The 20,892-nt window shown below is 36.8% G+C and overlaps 1 protein-coding gene across 1 annotated transcript; it reads right to left on the bottom strand.

The window, feature by feature from the left end:
• Positions 1 to 15,881: 15,881 nt before the first annotated feature.
• On the bottom strand, positions 15,882 to 19,045 carry LOC138907501 (uncharacterized). Its single transcript, XM_070198103.1, has 5 exons — positions 18,955 to 19,045; positions 17,878 to 18,057; positions 17,306 to 17,520; positions 17,066 to 17,254; positions 15,882 to 16,532 (listed from the first exon to the last, which is right to left on the bottom strand). The coding sequence occupies exons 1-5, from the start codon at positions 19,043 to 19,045 to the stop codon at positions 15,882 to 15,884; spliced, it is 1,326 nt and encodes a 441-aa protein (XP_070054204.1).
• Positions 19,046 to 20,892: the final 1,847 nt, after the last annotated feature.

The following is a 20,892-nucleotide window of genomic DNA, read 5'->3' as shown; positions in this document are numbered from 1 at the left end:
TCATTAGACTTGAATTAGGGTATGATTCATGTTTTTAGCGTTGTTTGATGTGATTTGAGGCCTCGACTAAGTTCATAATATATTTTGGAACTTGTTGGTATATTCGGATGGGGTCCCGAGGGGCTCGGGTGAGTTTCGGAGTGGTTTCGGACCATTTCTAGTGCATTTTTAACTGCTGGTGTTTTTGGCTACAAGAGTGTGCATCGCAGAAAATTCTGTTGCACAGAGCTGAATTTGGGAGCTTATATCTCGTAATCTGTAAGGAATTTGGAGATTATTTAAAAACAAAATTTGTAGCCCTTTGAGTCTAGTTTCCAGAAATATAAACCCTTTATCATTTGGATATGTGTACAGAAAGTTATGATCAATTAGCCGAAGTCTGATACTTCAGTTGTTTTGCCTGACAGTGTGCATCGCAGAAATTTCTGCTGCACAAGACTGACTTTGGAAGCTTATATCTCGTAATCTATAAGGAATTGGAGGATGATACAAAAATGGAAGTTGTAGCCCTTTGTATCTAATTTTTAGAAGTTTAAACCATTTGGCAGTTAGAGCTGGGTACAAAAAGTTATGGTTGATACACAACAGGCTGTCTGGGAAGAGTTTTGGAAGAGTTTGGTGTTTTGAGCATAAGTATGTAATGATCCAAAGGTCCATTTTTAGTTCTAGAGATTGAAAATCGATTTTGAGACTTCTGAGAGTTTGATAATGAATTATAGGAATGATCTGGAATGTTTGGTCTAATTTCATCAAGTCGCGATTGAGTTTTTAGCGTGAAATATGAGTTAATTATTTAACGAGCGACTAGGTTCGTATTATTATTTGTGACTCATAGGAACAAGAATCGTCGAATTCTGAGTTCGTATAATGGAGTTAGAGCCTTTTTAGTGAAAAATAAACTACTGGTGTAAACAGTTCTGGTGCGCGCCTTTAGCGACCAGATTTGGCACTTTAGCGACGAGGATGAGGCTTTTAGCGACCAGATTGGTATTTTTATTGGACAAAAACTTAAGGACCAAAAATGGTCATTTCCTTGATTTCGTTTTGAATTTTTGGAGCACGGTTCTTGGGCGATTTTGAGGATTTCTTCATGGCATCAACTGGGGGAAGTGTTCTACATCCGAAAGTGATTATATTTCATAAATCCATGGTTATATTCATCGTTTAATTCGAGATTTAATGAAAAAAATTGGATTTTTTTGTAAAATCTTTCAAAACGAAAATTTTAGATTTGGATGTCGATTCGTTATCGGAATTTGATAAAATCGGTATGGTTGAACTCGTATCGGAATGGGTGTTCGGATTTCGTGAAAATTATGTCGGGTTCCGAGAGGTGAGCCCCGCATTGACTTTGGTTGACTTTTTAATACAAAATTTTAAGTTGACGTTTTATTATCCGAAATTATTTCCGATGAAGTTTAATGAAGTTATACATTCAATTTGCGTAGATTTGAGCTGTCCGGAGGTCAACTCAAGCAAGAAGGCTATTTTGAAATATCGGCCTAACTTCAAAAAGGTAAATATCTTGCTTAACCTTGAGTGGGGAATTACCCCTTAGGCATTGAGTCTTATGTAAAAATTGTGTAATTGAAAACCATGTACGCAAGGTGACGAGTATGTACTTGGTTTATATGTGCAAATTACATTGGTTGAAATTCGTAGACGCCCTTATATATTAAATTGAAAAATTATTGGAACATAGTAAATCCTTTATTTGTCATGCCGCATTCCTTGTTTGCCGAGGTTATTTTTATATGATAATTTGGTGTGATTTTCACTTTGATTTTTATGTGAAATACCGTGGTTAGTTGGGTTGACATTTTTTAAAAATAATTTCATTATGGATTCTTTATCTTCAAATAATTATTAAATAAGTTTAAAAGGAAGCATTAATCTATTTGCCAAAATTTGGATTTAAGAAGGCGTTGTTCCTTGATGAATTATTTTTCAGTTCATGTTGTTGAAACTGGTATTGAGTTATAAAGGCCGTAAATCATAGTGAGGCAAAGCGTTAAATTGTGAAATATTATTCTATTGAGTTGTTCACTCTCGGGTATTTTGTTAAGATTTTGTGCACATTATGGTCGAGTCATGGGCTCTTTATTGTGGAAAATAATGTATTGTTGATTTCTGTGGCAAGTTGTAATATTTGAGTACTTGAGATACAATTTATGAGATGTTGTGATATTGACACGTGATATTGTTGGGAGGTTTGTTCGGGTGTTTGCACGAGGTTTCTTCCGTGATATTGTTACTATTGATATATGCATATGCGGCGTGACAAGGCGGGCTATATATGTGGGTTTGTGCATGTTGCGAGACAAGTTAGGAATATTATTATGCGTGTGCGGCGAGGTAAGGCGGGCATTTACTTTATTATTACGCACGTGGCGAAACAAGGTGGGCTATATCGGGGATTGATTTGTGATGACTTGTGATGGCCTGGGGGCCTTGTTGTTGTTGATATTTGTGTTGAGACTACGAGGCGGTACCTCGGGAATGCCCTTTTGTTGATATTTCTCTATGGCTGCACTTGCCTTTGGTTATTTTATTTTTTCATAATATGTAAATTCTTGTATTCTCTGTGATGTATTATTTGACTTAATATTAAGTGTTTTGTATTTTTTGTTGTATTGTGTTAGCTTTGACTTTTTCGTACGAGACTCTTAAGATTTGTATGTTGGGTTTGTACTTGTTCTTAATGATTGAATTATTTTAAATAAAAGAAATTACTATTATATTTTAACTTAATAAGTTTTACATCCAAATTAGTAGCTTATCTGATGCTTTATTGTAATCGAAATGTCATTGTTCTTCACTCAAACTATTTCAAAAATAAACTCATTTCTTTGTTAAATTCGTACTTAATTTACGAAAAAATAAAAATAATTGTAACCTTACTTTATTAAAAATAAATTGATTGCGAAGATTTTATTTATTAATATATATTTGGCACGAGAGTTGTCTGTGCAGTTGTGATAGAGATATGGGCACAAGGTGCCGTGAGAATATAAAAAGGGGTTGAGACCCGTATTTATGATTATGATATAAGATATTTATTTAAAAGGATTGTTTTCCAAAGATTTCTATTCGAAAAGCTTGTAGATAAAAAGTGTATATTTTGAAGGACTTGATTAATTGATTGTGCTTGTGTTCATTATTCGTTTGGGCAATATTTATGGTGTTCTTGTTGCCTTGTTGTTTATATCACTAGTTGATTATTGTTGCTATCACTGCTATTTATTTTTTATTATTTTGGTATGCTATATTGCACAGGTTATTTGACTAGTGAGTGTCTTGATTGTACCTCATCACTACTCTACCGAGGTTAATCTTGATACTTACTGGGTACCGACTGTGGTGTACTCATACTACACTTTTGCATATTTTTTGTGCAGAGCCAGGTATTGGAGATATCGTACTCGGACAGAGTTAGTGTGTTGATCTCAAGGATTCAAGGTAGAGCTGCTTGGCCGTCGTAGTTCCTTGGAGTCTTTTCCATTTTTATTGTATTATCACTCTTATTCGAACAGTATTTTACACTCGATCCTTGATATCATTGCATGTATTCAGCTAGAGTTCGTGACTCAATATTACCAGTCTTGGGAGGTTGTTGTAATTGTTTTCACTTTTGGTTTTGACACTTGTATTAAATTACATGTTTCAAAAAAAAAAAAGCTCGAAATATAATTTTAATTGGCTTACCTAGTCTTAGAGACTTAGTGCCATAACAATGCCTATGGTGGGATTTTGGGTAGTGACAAGTTAGTATCAAAGCTCTATGTTCATAGGTTCTACGAGTCACGAACGAGTCTAGTAGAGTCTTGCGGATTGGTACGGAGATGTCTGTACTTATCTTCGAGAGGCTACAGAATTGTTAGGAAATTTCCACTTCTTTTATTCTTATCGTGCGGAATTTGTTTATCTTGGAATTTGAGTCTTTGTGTCTCTACTCTCTCACAAATGGTGAGGACACGTGCTACCGAATCAGCTGAGCATACACCCGCGCATTCTGCTAGGGCCGCAAGAGGCCAAGGCCGAGGTAGAGGCCGAGGTGGAGACCGAGGAAGGGCACATGCCGCAACTAGAGCACCGGTCAGGAGCAGCGTATCAATAGTGGCAAGCTTATGAAGGGGGTAGACCAGCCGACGCAACACCACCAACTTGGTCTCAATTTTCAGAGATATTTTTGAAAGAGTTTATTCCCTAGACTCTCCGGGATGCGTGGCGCACAGAGTTTGAACGGTTGCGTCAGGGCACTATGACTATGTCAGAATATGCTATCAGGTTTAATGAGTTAGCCCGTCATGCATCTATCTTGGTTCCTACAGTTAGAGAGCGATTCTGCAGATTCATCAAAGGGCTCGATTATGATTTTAAAATATGTATGGCTCGAGAGTTGCAGACTAACATTCCATTTCAGCAAGTAGAAGAGAATGCCAGAATGTTAGAACGTGTTCGAAGTGAGGAAAAAGAGTCTAAGGAGACCAAAAGGTCTCGGAACTCTGGAGGATTCAGTGAATTCTAATCTACAGCTATGACTCATAATGGTGGAGGCCCGAGTAATCGGTCAGCCCAGTCCGCAATTTAGTGCAAGTACTCTAAATTGGATTCAGTGGATTCTAATCTGCAGCTATAACTCAAGTTAATACTTTTAGTGCACCACCGGCATGAGATTCTTACAGTGGTTATTTTAGTTATCTGGCACAGATTCAGCACGAGCAGTCGCGACCTCAGAGGGGTTGTTATGAGTGTGGTGATACTAGGCACATCATGAAAGATTGTCCCAGATTTAGGAAAGGCGAATTTCATCAAAACACTCAGGCTACAGGCTTTATTCTAGTTAATACTCCAAGTGCACATCCGGTTAGGGGTAGAGGACAGGCGGGTAAAGGACGCCTTAGAGGGAGAGACCTAGCCCGTTGATATAATTGCTATGAATTGGATGAGGCCGATACACCAGATGTTGTCGTTACTGGTCTGATCTTGATTTGTTATAAAGGAATATTTTGATTAATTTGATATGGTTCTATATATCGAGGTGAGTCCTCCTATCATGCTCCACTTATAGGCAAGCTTCGTAATTCTATAATCGACTTTTGTGTTTATCCCTGTTGGGAGATTCTATGGCGATAACAGTGTCTATCATTCTGTCTTGATTACTATTGAGAGCTATGACGCTAAAAGTGATTTTTTGTTACTCCTTACGGTGAGTTTTGATGTAATTTTGGGATAATTGATTAAAATTTTATAAATTATATTCCCTACCGGTATGAGGGTTCATTATGTGTTGTGAAATTGTTTCACGGAATTTATCAAAAAAATAAAAAATTTCAGTTGGCACAATGTGCAAAGCACTTGTGATTCAGAATTTGAGGATGGGATGCTCGCGGTTTAATATGATTTGATATGTTAACCCGAACTACGTGCCGCGGTAGAAGTTATATGAGGATGAGATCTTTGTGGTTAAATTCATGTGTTTTAAATTCTCCCTTTGTGAAATTTAATTTGTACTCTAGTACTGATAGGGAGTCAAGCCTGTTAGGCTTATTTGATAATTCATCTATGTGTTTCTATGCATATTTAACCATATTCGTACTGTAATTATTGAGTTTTAGCCTACAAGGTGAGTACCCAGGTGGCGTTAAATGTGACTCATTAATTCGGATAGATAATTATGAAGTCTTCATGCCTCGTGTCTCGTTGTTAGTAAGGTGAAGGGTTGAAACGAGATTTTAGGCAACATGAGGTTAATTGACGATGCTACCGATTATAAACAACTATTATGACCAGAGGTGTGGTTATGGGAATACGTATAACGTGTGCGTAGGCACGAGTTGCTAAAACCGGTTAAGACTAATATCGTATGTTGATGTGAAAAATCAGGCCTTTTTGAAATGTTAGGAGTGTAAGAAATTGGTTTTAAAGTTTATAAGTATGGATAAAACAAAAATATCTCAACTGAGATGGTGTTGTCGGACCATGTTAAAATTTTGGTGAAGTAGACTCACTGCGATTAGGTGTGTAATAGTAGACTCAGTAATTTAATTTCCTCAAAATAATTCTTGGCACGTTCGAGAACGAACGTATGTTTTAAGAGGGGGAGAATATAACGACCCGACTTGTCGTTTTGAGAATTCACGTTCCGTTCAGTGACCCGCATGTGAGGTCGAGTTTGGTTTTCCGAAGATTCGGAATTTAATTGAAAGAACAATTCTCATTTATAAAGCTTGAATCTCTAATGTTTGACCGAAGATTTGACTTTTGAGCAAACGACTTCAGAATGGAATTTTGATGATTCCAATAGCTTCGTATGGTGATTTTGGACTTCGGCGTATGTCCGAATTTGGATTTGGATGTCCGTAGGACAATTCGACGCCTTTTGGCGAAAGTTGGAAAATGAATTTTTTTTATAAAGTTTGACCAAGGAGTTGACTTTTCGATATCGGGGTCGGAATCCAGTTCTGAAAATTTGTATAGGTCCGTTATGTCATTTATGACTTGTGTACAAAATTTGAGGTCAATCGGACTCGATTTGATAGGTTTGGGCATCGAATGTAGAAGTTGGAATTTGTTAGTTTCATTAGGCTTGAATTGGGACATAATTCGTGTTTTACCGTTGTTTGATGTGATTTAAGGCCTCAACTAAGTCTTTAATATATTTTGGGACTTGTTGGTATGTTCGGACGGGGTCCCGATGGGTTCGGGTGAGTTTCGAAGTGGTTTCAGACTATTTCTAGGCCATTTTTAACTGCTGGTTTTGTTAGCTACATCAATGTGCATCGCAGAAAATTCTGCTGCATAGAGCTCACGTTGCAAGCTTATATCTCGTAATCTGTAAGGAATTTGGAGATGATTCAAAAATAAAATTTGTATCCCTTTTAGTCAAGTTTCAAGAAATATAAACCATTTATCATTTAGACATTTGTACAGAAAGTTATGAACGATTAACCTAAGCCTAGTACTGCAGTTGTTTTGCCTGGCAGTGTGCATCGCAGATATTTATGCTGCACAGGACTGACTTTGGAAGCATATATCTCGTAATCTATAAGCAATTTGGCGATGATACAAAAATAAAAGTTGTAGCCCTTTGTATCTAGTTTTTAGAAATTTAAACCATTTGGTAGTTGGAGTTGGGTACAAAGCGTTATGGTTGATATACTACAAGCTGTCTCGGAAGAGTTTTGGATGAGTTTGGTGTTTTGAGCATAAGCATGTAATGATCCAAAAGTCCATTTTTAGTTCTAGAGATCGAAATTTGATTTTGAGATTTCCGAAAGTTTGATAACAAATTATAGGAATGATCTGGAATGTTTGATCTAATTTCATCAAGTCGCGATTGGGTTTTTAACGCGAAACATAAATTCATTGTTTAACGTGCGAAATTGGTATCACATTGAGAAAATGATCTCCTAATTGAGTTTCGATAGAACGCCTAGGTTCGTATTATTATCTGTGACTCATAGGAACAAGAATCGTCGAATTCCGAGTTCATATGATGGAGTTAGAGCCTTTTTAGTGAAAAATAAACTGCTGGTGTAAACAGTTCTGGTGCGCACCTTTAGCGACCAGATTTGGCACTTTTAGCGATGGGAATAGGGCTTTTAGCGATCACATTAGTGTTTTTATTGGGCAGAAACTTAAGGACCAAAAATGGTCATTTCATTCATTTCGTTTTGGATTTTTGGAGCACGGTTCTTGGGCGATTTTGAGGATTTCTTCATGGCTTCGACTGGGGTAAGTGTTCTACATCCGAAAGTGATTATATTTCATAAATCCATGGTTATATTCATTGTTTAATTTGAGTTTTAATGGAAGAAATTAGATTTTTTGTAAAATCTTTCAAAAACAAAATTTTTAGATTTGGAGGTCGATTTGTATCGGATTTTGATAAAATTGGTATGATTAAACTCATATCAGAATGGGTGTTCGAATTTCGTAAAAATTATGTCGGGTTCCGAGAGGCGGGCCCTTCATTGACTTTGGTTGACTTTTTTAATGCAAATTTTTAAGTTGACGTTTTATTATCCGAAATTATTTCTGATAAATTTTAATGAAGTTATACAATCAAATTGGATAGATTTGCGCTGTCCGGAGGTCAACTCAAGCAACAAGGCTATTTTGAAATATCGGCCTAACTTCAGAAAGGTAAGTATCTTGCCTAATCTTGAGTGGGGAATTACCCCTTAGGCATTGAGTCTTATGTGAAAATTGTGTAATTGAAAACCATGTACGCAAGTTGACGAGTATGTACTTGGTTTATATGTGCAAATTGCATTGGTTGAAATTCGTAGACGCCCTTATGTATTAAATTAAAAAATTATTGGAACATAGTAAATCCTTTATTTATCATGCCGCATTTCTTGTTTGCCGAGGTTGTTTTTATATGATAATTTGGTGTGATTTCCACTTTGATTTTTATGTGAAATACCGTAGTTAGTTGGGTTGACATTTTTTGAAAATAATTTCATTATAGATTCTTTATCTGCAAATAATTATTAAATAAGTTTAAAAGGAAGCATTAATCTATTTGCCAAAATTTGGATTTAAGAAGGCGTTGTTCCTTAATGAATTATTTTTCAGTTCATGTTGTTGAAACTGGTATTGAGTTATAAAGGTCGTAAATCATAGTGAGGTAAAGTATTAAATTGTGAAATATTATTCTGTTGAGTTGTTCACTCTCGGATATTTTATTACAATTTTGTGCACATTATGATCGAGCCATGGGCTCCTTATTATGGAAAATAATGAATTGTTGATTTCTGTGGCAAGTTGTAATATTTGAGCACTTGAGGTGCAATTTATGAGATGTTGTGATATTGACACGTGATATTGTTGTGCGCATTATGGTCGGGTGTTTGCACGAGGTTTCTGCCGTGCTATTGTTACTATTGATATATGCACATACGGCGTGACAAGGCAGGTTATATATGTGAGTTTGGGCATGTGGCGAGACAAGGCGGACATTTATTTTATTATTGCGCACGTGGCGAGACAAGGTGGGCTATGTCGGGGATTCATTTGTGATGACTTGTGATGGCCTGGGGGCCTTGTTGTTGTTGATATTTGTGTTGGGACTCCGAGGCGGTACCTCGGGAGTGCCCTTTTGTTGATTTTTCTCTATGGCTGCACTTGCCTTTGATTATTTTATTTTTCCGTAATATGTAAATTCTTGTGTTCTCCGTGATATATTATTTGACTTAATATTAAGTGTTTTGTATTTCTTGTTGTATTGTGTTGGCTTTGGCTTTGGCTTTTTCGTACGAGACTTTGAGGATTTGTATGTCGGGTTTGTACTTGTTCTTAATGATTGAGTTGTTTTAAATAAAAGAAATTACTATTATATTTTAATTTAATAAGTTTTACATCCAAATCAATAGCTTATCCGATGCTTTATTTTAATTGAAATGTCATTTTTCTTCGCTCAAACTATTTAAAAAATAAACTCATTTCTTTGTTGAATTCTTACTTGATTTACAAAATAATAATAATAATAATAATAATAATAATAATAATAATAATAATAATAATAATAATAATAATAATAATTGTAACTTTACTTTATTGAAAATAAATTGATCGTGCAGATTTTATGTATTGATATATATTTGGCACGAGAGTTGTCTGTGCGGTTGTGATAGAGATATGGGCATGAGGTGCCGTGAGAATATAAAAGGGGGCTGAGACCCGTATTTATGATTATGATATAAGATATTATTTGAAAGGATTTTCTTCCAAAGATTTCTATTCGAAAAGCTTGTAGATAAAAGGTGTATATTTTGAAGGACTTGATTAATTGATGTGCTTGTGTTCATTATTCGTTTGGGCAATATTTATGGTGTTCTTGTTGCCTTGATATTTATATCACTAGTTGATTATTGTTACTATCACTGCTATTTGTTTTCTATGATTTTTGTATGTTATATTGCACAGGTTATTTGACTAGTGAGTTTCTTGACTATACCTCGTTACTACTCCACCCAGGGGCGGATCCACAGGGAGTGGCATGGGGCACTCTAACCCATGCTCCCCTCTTTGGACTGTGTATCATAGTGGTATTTTTCCGATAAAGCACTTAATTATCCACGTGGGAACCCATGGTCAAAAGAGTATTTTGTGTAGTGGTAGCTTTGTACACCATACACCCTTAGTGGGCTAGTGGCTAAGGGTAAGAACTAACAAGTTAGAATTTCTGGGCTGAAAATTGATAACTTGGGCTGGCAGTGAAGGAAGGTGTACTTAAATAATTTGGTATATCGAAATCTCAATACCGAGAACTGTATCAAAATACCGAAAAACTGAAAATCCTATACCAAAGTAGTACCGAAATACCGAATAAATCGATATTGAAATATCAAATCAATTAGGTCCGGTTCGGAATTCGATTTTTCGAACTTTATTCCCACCCGTGCTCCCACCCACATAGATTTTGCTTTTCACTTATTTATGTATATATTTCTACCATATAACACTTCCATATCATTCCTCCATTTCAACAATTATATGTTATTTTTATGTGTTGTTATTTACAACTTTATCGATTATGTCATTCTCTAGAAGATTGAGCTTAGATATCTAAAATTTCCACATTTAGGCACGTACGCAGTCAACACGCTAGGGGAAATTTGTGCTAAGGTTTTAACTCTATTGTTAGAGGGCTTCTAGGAGAATGTTTAATCTTAAAGGTGATTTTGTGTCCAAATACTTTGAGAAATCAAGACTCACAATTTGGGTTGAAATCAAGATTTGGGAGTCTTTTATATCAGAATTTCCTTTCCCCTTGTACTAAATGATAAAGTTTAGATTTGATTTATGTTATATATTGGGGATTTAGACTCTTTCACGGAGTATTTTTTTTTTTTTTTTTGTGAAAAAAAATGGAAGCTACTCTCCCCTTATGTGCTTGATTGCTTATCAGTTCTTATGTTAGCCAAGAGGAGAGACTAGGTTGATATTCTAGTTTTATTTGAAAAATACACTCGTTGGAATTAATTTAAATCTATCATATACACATTGTGCAAGGAGCTAAAACTTTGGTAAGCCAGTACTATAAGTGCTGGTTTGCCCTAAATTTAATCGAATGACAGAGTAATTCAGGGCAACTAACCTTTCAATGGCAAATTGGCAATACAAGAGAATTTGGAAGTAGCAATTAGCTGTAAAATCATTGCAACAAATAGTTTAAAACAAAATATATAAGAAGCATCAAAGATACAGTACGTAACTGTTTAACTAAAGAATTAGATTCTCAGTCAAAACCTATTTTTAGAAGTACTCGGGTTACTGATAATTAAGAAATTCAATATTCTCTCAAAAAATAAGAAAAGAAATCGGAATCAAAAAATGGCAAAGTAATCAGTAGAAAGCACAAAAAAGTAATTATATTCCAATGTTCATCAAAACGTGTCCTTACAGGTGAAATTCCCTTTCCTTATATAGGAATTTACAAATATAACGTTTCTTTCCTTTTAGGATAGAATCATTATGAGCATTAATGACATTAATGAAACGTTATAATTGGCAACCGTAACTGTTCATGAAGATTGTATAACGGTTTCGATTCTTCTTCTACATTCTTTTGAGGTTAATGAATCTTCCCTTTTTACTGTATTGATTCATCCTGCCTGTGTCTCTTCACTGAATAATTTTGGCTCGGGCAACCGTACCTGTTCATCTCGTGAGTGATTTGCTCGTACCTATTGTAAATCGTGACTCTTTTTAATGCGACACTCCAGTTGTCATCTTCTTAGTAATCCACATATCTTGCCCTATCATCCTTATATTATTTCACGTGTAATATTTATTTTTTTACCAATACAGATAGTCCCTCCACTTTTCGAATATTCTGCAATGGTATATGTGGGAAGTGGCATGTATTTATGGCGAGAATTTTTTGCCGCCGTTTTCCATATATCATTGCATCTTCTTCAGAACCATTGCTTTGCATGTCACCTCCATTTAATGTATGTGCTACGTGGACTTCGTTGATTGGGTCTATGATTCTTCAGCGATTTTTAAGGTTTTCTTGCGGCTGCATCATTCACTTTTAGTTTCACAAAACCTTCAATCTATAGCGTTCTTCTTCTTTAATCGTTCTTGTTCTTCAGCACATATTATTTTCTCGTATAACCATGTCTTCATCAAACCCCGATCCTCGCAGAGTAGTAATTGTAGATGAACTTCCCCTTTCAACTGCTCCTGTTAGGAGTAGAAGAGGCGGTAGATTACGCAGTTTAGGATCTATATCCAATCGTGGTTCTACTTCTCAAACTAACGTTGCTACCCCTTCTTCTTCTAGAACTAGGGCTTCTTCAACTCATAGATCTTTTTCCAGAAATAGGGATTCAAGTGAACCTATTCGAGAACCAATTGTTGATGAAATTATCCCTGCAGAATTTTCTTTCTCTACTGATCGTGAATCAATTAGAAATCAAGTTACTTCTATGACCTCCCATGATCGTGCCGATGTTTACCCTTTCCAGATTACTGAGGGTTTGATTTCTCTTGTGCGAAGAGAATGCCATTGAAAATTTGACTTTCCAATTTTAGTTCCTGGTCCAAACCAAAGGATTACTTCGTTTCAAGCTGGTTACTCTTTCGTTTACATATATCCTTTTACGTTAGGTTTTAGACCACCTATTGACCCAGCCATCATAGAATTTTGCCGTTTCTTTAACGTTTGCTTAGGACAGATTAGTCCTATTGTATGGAGAGTTGTTGCATGTTTAAGATACATGGCTAATTCGGCCTCTTTACCCTTCACCTTTCAACACTTGCTTCATCTTTATTCCCCTAAGTTATTTCGTTCAGGGGTGTTTACTCTCGTGTCTAAGAGTAAAAGGGTTTTGGTTAGCCCTGAAGATGATAAAGATCGTGGTTGGTATGACCGTTTTGTTGCTGCTCCCACAAGTGATTTAGTGGATGAAGAGAACATGCCTTTTTCAGAAAAATGGAACTTTGCATGTAAGTTTTTTTTTAGATATCTTTCTTCTTTTTTATGAAGGAAGAAGAAACTTACGATCCCGTAGCTGTTTTTTTCTTTTTAGCAACCATGGAAGTTGTTGAAGAAATACCAGACTTCCGTTCTTGGGTAGAAAAATTGTTGTCAGTTGTCCTATAGAAGGAAGGTCTTGGAAATACCTTTCTCATAGGTTTGGTTGGAAAGTTAAAACTGATGGTATGCTCCCCCTCTAACTTTCTACCTTTCTTTCATATTTATTTGGAGATTTTCTAACTTCTTCTTTTGCTAGGATTTCCCATACAGGGTGTTAGTGTCACGTCTATTACTTCATTAAGACTTTCTTTGTACATGGCTCAAGAGATGATTTTGAGTTCTTCATCAAAGAGAAAAGCAGAGAGAGCTCACGTTTCCGAGGGTGAAGAGGAACGAGATGAGGGTTCTTTAGTGCATAAGCCTTGGGCTAGGAGACGTGTTGTTTCAGATGATGAAGCCACTCCTCCTCCAAGTTCAGTTCCCGTGAATGAGCCCGAAAATGACACTTTGGTGAGCTCTGATGAAGAGATGATTGTTGCACCTCGTAACTCTACAGAGCTGTTGTTTTCCTATGGGTTTGATAACGAAGATTTTGGCCTAGGTTCTGATGAAGCACCCCTTGCCTCCTTTCCAGTGTCTGTTCCTATTGGTTCTCAGTTTCCCGCACCTGTTGTTGCTGCCACTGCTCCTCCCGCGGCTATTTTTACTTCCTCAACTATCCTTATTGCTACCACTTCTCATGTTGAATTTGGTTCTTCCAGTAGTAGTAGGAAGATGAAAAAGGTTACCGTTGAAGTCCCCGGGGAATGGTAATCTTTTGAAAAAGTCTGGCCAAGCTAATGTATGGCTAAAACCACTGATTGGCCCAGTTGAGAAGTCTAAATTGGAGAACCACGGCTCTTTGACATGGATGAATGACATTGTCCATTTATCTTTAAAGGTATAAGCCTTAGCTTTTTATTTTGAATGTGATTTCTTTATCTTTGTTTGATAATCATTTCTTCCCTTTCTTTTGTAGATCAACCTGATAGGCACAGAGCTGATGAAGAGAATTGTCCATACTAAGCAGTTAGTCAACGACTATCATACGGAAGCGGACAACTGGAAAGAACAATTTGAAGGCTTTCAGTTAAAAGTTTTAGATGAGGAAAATTGTGCTTTGGAACAACAAGTGAAAATGATGGTAGCGGAATTGGCGATTGAAAAAGCCTCTTCCAGTCAAGTGGGCAAGGATAAAGAACTCCTTGAGTCTTCATTTGCCGAGCAGCTTTCTAAAGCTACTGAGGAAATTAGGGGTCTGAAAGAACTGCTTAATTAGAAGGAAGTCTACGCCGGGGAGCTTGTTCAAACACTCACTCAGGCTCAAGAAGACCTCCGTGCATCTTCTAACAAGATCCAGTTCTTAGATATATCACTCGCCCCTTTACAAACTTCTTCTGATGCTGCTTTGACTGAAAAAGCAGAGTTGGAGGCCGAAGTTGAGCAATGGGAGAGGGATTATGAGGCCCTTGAGGATAAATCAACTCTTGATGTAAGTTGGGCTTTCTTGAACACGCTCCTCGAGACTTTGATGGAGGCTAACCAGTATGGTTATGACTTAACTGCTGAGATTGCAAAAACTAAAGAAACCATAGAAAAAACTCAGCAGAGTCAAAACTTTTCTTCACCTGAGGTCGGCCTTCCCGAGGGTGATGAACTTACTCCTGGTGAAGTTAGTGTTCAAATCTTTCCTGCTCAAGTCGAACCTCCTGCTGCTGCTGATGATGCCATCTTGACTTCTCCCGCTGCTGATAGTACTACTTTAGAATCTGCCCCATAGTGAACTTGTGTCTGAAAAGTTTATTTTGTTTGTTTTTTTATTATTATTTGTGGAATGGTTGGTAAGCTTTACCCCTGATCCATTTTGGGGTTTAATATCAAATACTTTTGTTTGAACTAAGTTTACACTTAATTTTAACCGGGTTTATATAATATTTCATTTTGAGTTTCTGTTCTACTTTTATAATATTTCATTTTGCGTTTCTGTTCTACTCTGCATTTAAAAATGCTTCAATACTCCGTGGCTTTTTGAACATGCACGAATTATAAAAGAGGGCCCTTTTATAAACGACACTTAATGAAGAAGACATCTCAACTTCATAATGGTGTAAACATACGAAAGAAGAAATAGGAACACACATGTTTCTTTGAATAACTTTGAGGAAGTTTTGTATCATTCGGACTTTCAAATTGTATAATACTTTACATGTATTCAAGTATCATCTATAACTCTTTCGTAACTGTTTTCTTTACAACAGATTTTGCAAAATTCAAGGGTATATCTTGCAACCCATGACTAAATATTGCCTTTAACCTAAACATTCGTAAGATATTGGAATTTACATCCACGAGTGTATTCTAATAGGCTTTTGAATCAGGCTTGCAATTTTGGCTCTTGATTTTGCTCTTAACTTTCGATTTGTTGGGTAGATCATAGGCTTCACTTGAATTCTGATTTTTTCAGTTTTCTTTGCCTTCCTTATATATATAGTCCCCCAAGTGTTTGAGCTTTGAAGTATGAAATCTCGAGCACTTGATTATTTCTTCCATGTGGTCCATTTCCTAAAAAGGAAAAACATACGGGACTCAGAGGTATATATAATTTAGATGATGACTGCTTAACCCTTTATATTTTCATCAGAAAGGTTGCAACCCTAGACCGGGAATAATGTTGCTTCCGCGTGTCCTTCAGGTCTAATATCATCATTTGGTATGGCTAGCTTTTTGCCTATCATCTAAAATTGTTAGTATAATTTTAACTGTACAAAATAAAAATCGTAATTGAACGATACCTGACCGTGGGTATTTCTTTTGCTCAGAAATAGTATTTCTTTAAATGAACAACATTTCAACTCGAGGGTAAAACCTTACCATCCATGGTTTCTAACTCGTAGGCACCTTTTCCAGCAATACCTCGAACTTTATAGGGTCCTTCCCAATTTGGATTTAACTTTCCTGCTACTGTTGTTTTCGTTGATTGAAAAATCTTTTTAAGAACGAAGTCCCCAATTTTGAAGTACCTGAGGTGAGCCTTTTGGTTGTAGTATCGTTCTATGATTTGCTTTTGTGCTGCCATTCGTATTAGAGCTTCTTCTCTTCTTTGTTCGAGTAAGTCCAAGTTTGTTCTTAACTCCTCATCGTTCGATTCTTCCGTTGCCAATGTGAATCTCGTGCTTGGTTCTCCCATTTCAACTGGCTTTAAAGCTTCTGAACCGTACACAAGCGAAAATGGAGTTTCTCCCGTAGTTGTTTTTGCTGTGGTTCTATAAGCCCATAATACTCCTGGTAATTCTTTAGGCCAATTCCCTTTTGATTTTTCTAGTCTCTTCTTCAAATTATTGATGATAATCTTATTTGTTGAATTAGCTTGTCCATTTACCACGGGATGGTAAGGTGAAGAGGTTATTCGTTTGATTTGCCAACTTTGAAAGAACTTCGTGATTTTTGAGCCTATAAATTGTGGGCCATTATCACATACGATTTCTTTTGGAACTCCAAACTGACATATGATGTTCCGCCAAATGAAGTCTTTTACTCCTTTTCTCGTACCTGTTTGAAAGCTCCTGGCTCTACCCATTTTGAAAAGTAGTCTGTTAACACTAATAGGAACCGTACCTTACCTTTATCTTGTAGTAAAGGCCATACTATATCCATTCCCCATTTCATAAATGGCCACGGGGAAATAACTATATGTAATAACTCTGCAGGTCAATGTACATTGTTGGCATATCGTTGGCACTTATCACACTTGGCTACAAAATTTTCCGCATCTTCTTCCATTTTAGGCCAATAGTATCCTGTCCTGATTAGTGTTTTAACTAAAGATCTTCCACCTGCGTGATTTACGCAATGTCCTTCGTGTATTTCCCTCATCACGTACTCCGTTTGATTGGGTCCAAGGCACCTTGCTAAAGGACCGCCAAATATTTTTTGATATAAATTGTCTCGAATTAGGCAGTAACGAGCAGCTTTCCGTCGAAGCATTTGAGATTCTTTCTTGCCTTCATCCCAGGTTAAATTATTAAAGCTTACCTTGTGTTTATCCTGGTCAAGTGCTGAATGAAATAAATGGATTACAATAGCATTTTTCTCACTCGTTACTTCTGTAACTAAAGCAAGTTTAGCCAACGCGTCTGCTTCTACATTTTCTTCCCTAAGTATTTGCACGATCTTCCATGATTGGAATTGCCTAACCAGTTCTCGTGCCTTTTCCAAGTATTGCTGCATTCATGGCTCTCTAGCAGTGTAAGTCCTCTATATCTGATTGACTACCAGTTGAGAGTCACTTTTAATCATGATTTGCTCTATGGAGAGTTCTCGTGCTAGTTCTAAACCTGCCATTACAGCTTCATACTCTGCTTCATTGTTAGTAATTGGATAACATTTAATTACTTGTCTTATACTTTCACCTGAGGGTGGGATTAAGACAATACCTAAACCGAATCCTTTGATATTTGAAAAGCCATCAATAAATAAAGTCCATGTACCTGGATTAGCTCCAATAAAAATTTGTAATTCCTTTTCTACTTCAGGAATTATTTTTGTATTAAAATGTGCGACGAAATATGCTAAAACTTGATACTTTATTGTTGTTCGAGGTTGATAAATAATGTCATATTCACTTAGTTCTATTTCTCACTTGGCTAGTTTGCTTGGCAATTCTTGTTTATGCAAAATATTCCTTAACAGATATGCAGTTACTACGGAGATAGGATGGCATTGAAAATATGGTCTCAATTTCCTAGCTGCCATGATTAATGTTAAAACTAGTTTCTCTATATGAGGATATCTAGTTTCAGTATCCAATAAAGTTTTACTAACATAATAAATAAGAGATTGTTTACCTTTGTCCCTCCTTACTAAAACTGCACTTACAGCTACTTCTGTAACTGCAAGATATACAAATAGTCTTTCTCCATCCCTTGGTTTAGACAGTAGGGGAGGATTTGTTAAGTATGCCTTCAAATCTTTGAAGGCTTGCCGGCATTCTTCAGTCCATTCAAACTGATTTTGCTTCTTCAAAACTGAAAAGAATTTAAAGTTTTTTTCTGAAGATCTTGAAATGAATCTTCCCAGAGCTGCAATCCTACCTGTCAATCTTTGTACTTCTTTTTTGCTTGTGAGTATATCAGGTATTTCTTCAATAGCCTTAATTTGTGCAGGAATTACTTCAATTCTTCTATTAGACACAAGAAAGTCTAGAAACTTACCTGAAGCTACGCCAAAAGCGCACTTTTCTGGGTTCAGTTTCATACCATATCTGCGGAGGATCTCGAAGGTAGTTGAAAGATGTTGAAAGTGATCTTCTGCTTGTGTAGATTTGACCAACATATCATCAATGTACACCTCCATCATCTTGCCCAGGTGTTCTTGGAACATCTTGGTCACCTACCTCTGATACGTGGCTCCAGCATTTTTCAAGCCAAAATGCATGACTTTGTAATAATAAGTCCCCCTGTTTGTAATAAATAAAGTTTTTTCTTCTTCTAAGGGGTCCATTTTTATCTGATTATAACCAGAATACACATCTAGAAAGCTTAATAATTCGTGACCTGCGGTAGCATCAATCAATTGATCAATATGTGGTACAGGGAATGAATCATTCGGGCATGCTTTATTTAAGTCAGTGTAATCCATACAAACTCTCCATTTACCATTTTTTTTCGAAACTACCACAGTATTAGTTAACCAGTTAGGATATTTTACCTCGCGTATTGAATCGATCTTTAAGAGTTTCTGTACCTCTTCATCGATCACTTGATTTTTGAATGATCATTGATTCCTCTTCGTTTGTTTGACAGATATGAATCATGGTTCTTTATTTAATTTATGAGTTATCACCTCCGGAAGTATACCTGTCATATCTAAATGGGACCATGCAAAACAATCCGCGTTAGCTTTTAAATATTCAATTAACTTACCTCTCCTATCTGGGTTTAACCTTGCTCCGATATGAATTCTTCGATCTGGCAATTGTTCGAATAGTGGAACAGCTTCAAGATCCTCAACCATTGTTTTAATGTTTTCATTCTCTTCTGGCTCTTGAATTGCATCTGGTCTGGAATCCACGTCTGTTTGTTTTGATACAATTTCTGTTGAAATTTGATTTACCGCATCTTTCTCACTTGCACTGCATTTTTTTGATTGCACTCGTATCTTTTTGACTTGGTTGTATCACTGAATTGATGCTCCTTGAAGTTTGTTGATCTTCTCGAATCTGTTAAATTCCCCATTTTGAAGGGAATTTGATAACCTGATGCAATGTGAATGGCACATCATCCATATCATGAATCCACGACCTCCTAAGAATCACATTATAGGCCATATCCGTGTCTATCACTTGAAATTTTATTTCTTTGATGACCCCATCTGCGTATGTGCTTAGATCAATCTCGCCCTTTGTAATAACGGTTGAGTTATCAAACACAGATAAGGAACATGCTTTTGGAACTACACGATCGCCCATTAGCATTTTGTTCACCACTCGTAATAGAATAATATTCACAGAGCTACCTGGGTCAATCAAAACTCGTTTTACGTTAGTATCATGTATAAGTAAAGATATTACCAGTGCATCGTTGTGAGGAATCATTAATCCATCGGCATCTGCATCATCATAGGTTATGTTGCCGTCTTCCAAAGTTTGGCGAGTTTGCTTCCCGTGAGTTATTGTGAACTTTGTTGTTTTTCTCGTGGCTGTATAGGTTACGCCGTTGACTTCTTCTCCGCCGTTTATCACATTTACTGTTCTCTTTGGAGACTGAGGTTTTGGGGGCTCTTGCCTATTTTTCATGTAATCTTGTTTGCCTTTCTCGCTGAACAATTCTGTCAGATAACCCTGCTTTAATAAATGTTCCACCTCACCTTGTAATAATCTGCAGTCTGATGTTCTATGACCGTGATCATTATGGAACTCGCACCAAAAGTCTGGGTTTCTTCTATTTGGATTTGATCTCATCTCTTTAGGCCATCGTATCTTATATCCCATGCTTCTTAAAACAGCGACCAACTCAGAGGTACTCAGGTTAAAATTGTAGTCCCCAATCCTTACGATTGCATTAGCATCTCTGTTACGTTCATCTTGATTTTTTCTGAATCTTGATGACGAATCTGAATCTCTATTTGCGAACCTGTGATCAGCCCACACGTTTTCGAATTTGGAACGAGCTTCTCGTCCCGAAGGTCCCATATAAGGCTCGTACCTACTTTTACCAGACCTCTTCTCAGGTTCTGACCGTCTCGAACCTGTTTTTTCTTCAACCCTTGACTGAGCTACGGTATATTCTTTGATCCGTAACTCGGTACTGTACCTATTATAGACATCATTCCATGTCGTGGTAGGGAATTCTCGTAGGCTCTCTTTAAGCCTCCATGTCGTGGTACGCCGGGTATTTGTTCAATACAGTCGTTTTGTTCTTTCATCTGTTTCTGCAAGGTTAGTATTAAAGTTTGTAAATCAGAATTATTAGGCGTACCTGGTCTCCCATCACGTGACTCGTTGGGAGTTTCTCCGCTTTCAGAATTAGCCAACCCTAATCGTGAAATTTCCACAGTTGCAGTATTGTTTGGTGGAGGTGTGGGTGGTACAGTTGGTAATCCCCTCACGAAAGCCTCGAGAGCATCATTTACGTACTCAGCAATTAACTGCTTCACAACATCCTGCTCGACAGTTTGTTCATTTCCATGTTGTTCATTGTTATGAGTAGTGGATCTTTCTGGTGATGCTTCTCTTGAATTACATGGGCTTCCTTGAGGTGACGGAACTAGGGTTCCTTCCACCTGCTGGTTGAGCATTAATGACATTAATGAAACGTTATAATTAGCAACCGTAATTGTTCATGAAGATTCTGTAACGGTTT

This window comes from Nicotiana tomentosiformis, chromosome 1, assembly GCF_000390325.3.
Source record: "Nicotiana tomentosiformis chromosome 1, ASM39032v3, whole genome shotgun sequence".
Lineage (NCBI taxonomy): Eukaryota > Viridiplantae > Streptophyta > Magnoliopsida > Solanales > Solanaceae > Nicotiana > Nicotiana tomentosiformis.
The sequence above is the reverse complement of the archived record's forward strand: the minus strand, read 5'-3'. Positions and strand labels throughout refer to the sequence as shown.

Coding starts and splice junctions, on each gene's coding strand:
- LOC138907501 (XM_070198103.1), bottom strand. CDS start 19,045: ATGGTTGAGGATCTTGAAGCTGTTCCACTATTCGAACAATTGCCAGAT. Junction 18,058..18,954: donor GTTAAACCCAGATAGGAGAG/GTAAGTTAATTG, acceptor AATTCTTTTCAG/TTTTGAAGAAGCAAAATCAG. Junction 16,533..17,065: donor TTGACCAGGATAAACACAAG/GTAAGCTTTAAT, acceptor ATCATATGTCAG/TTTGGAGTTCCAAAAGAAAT.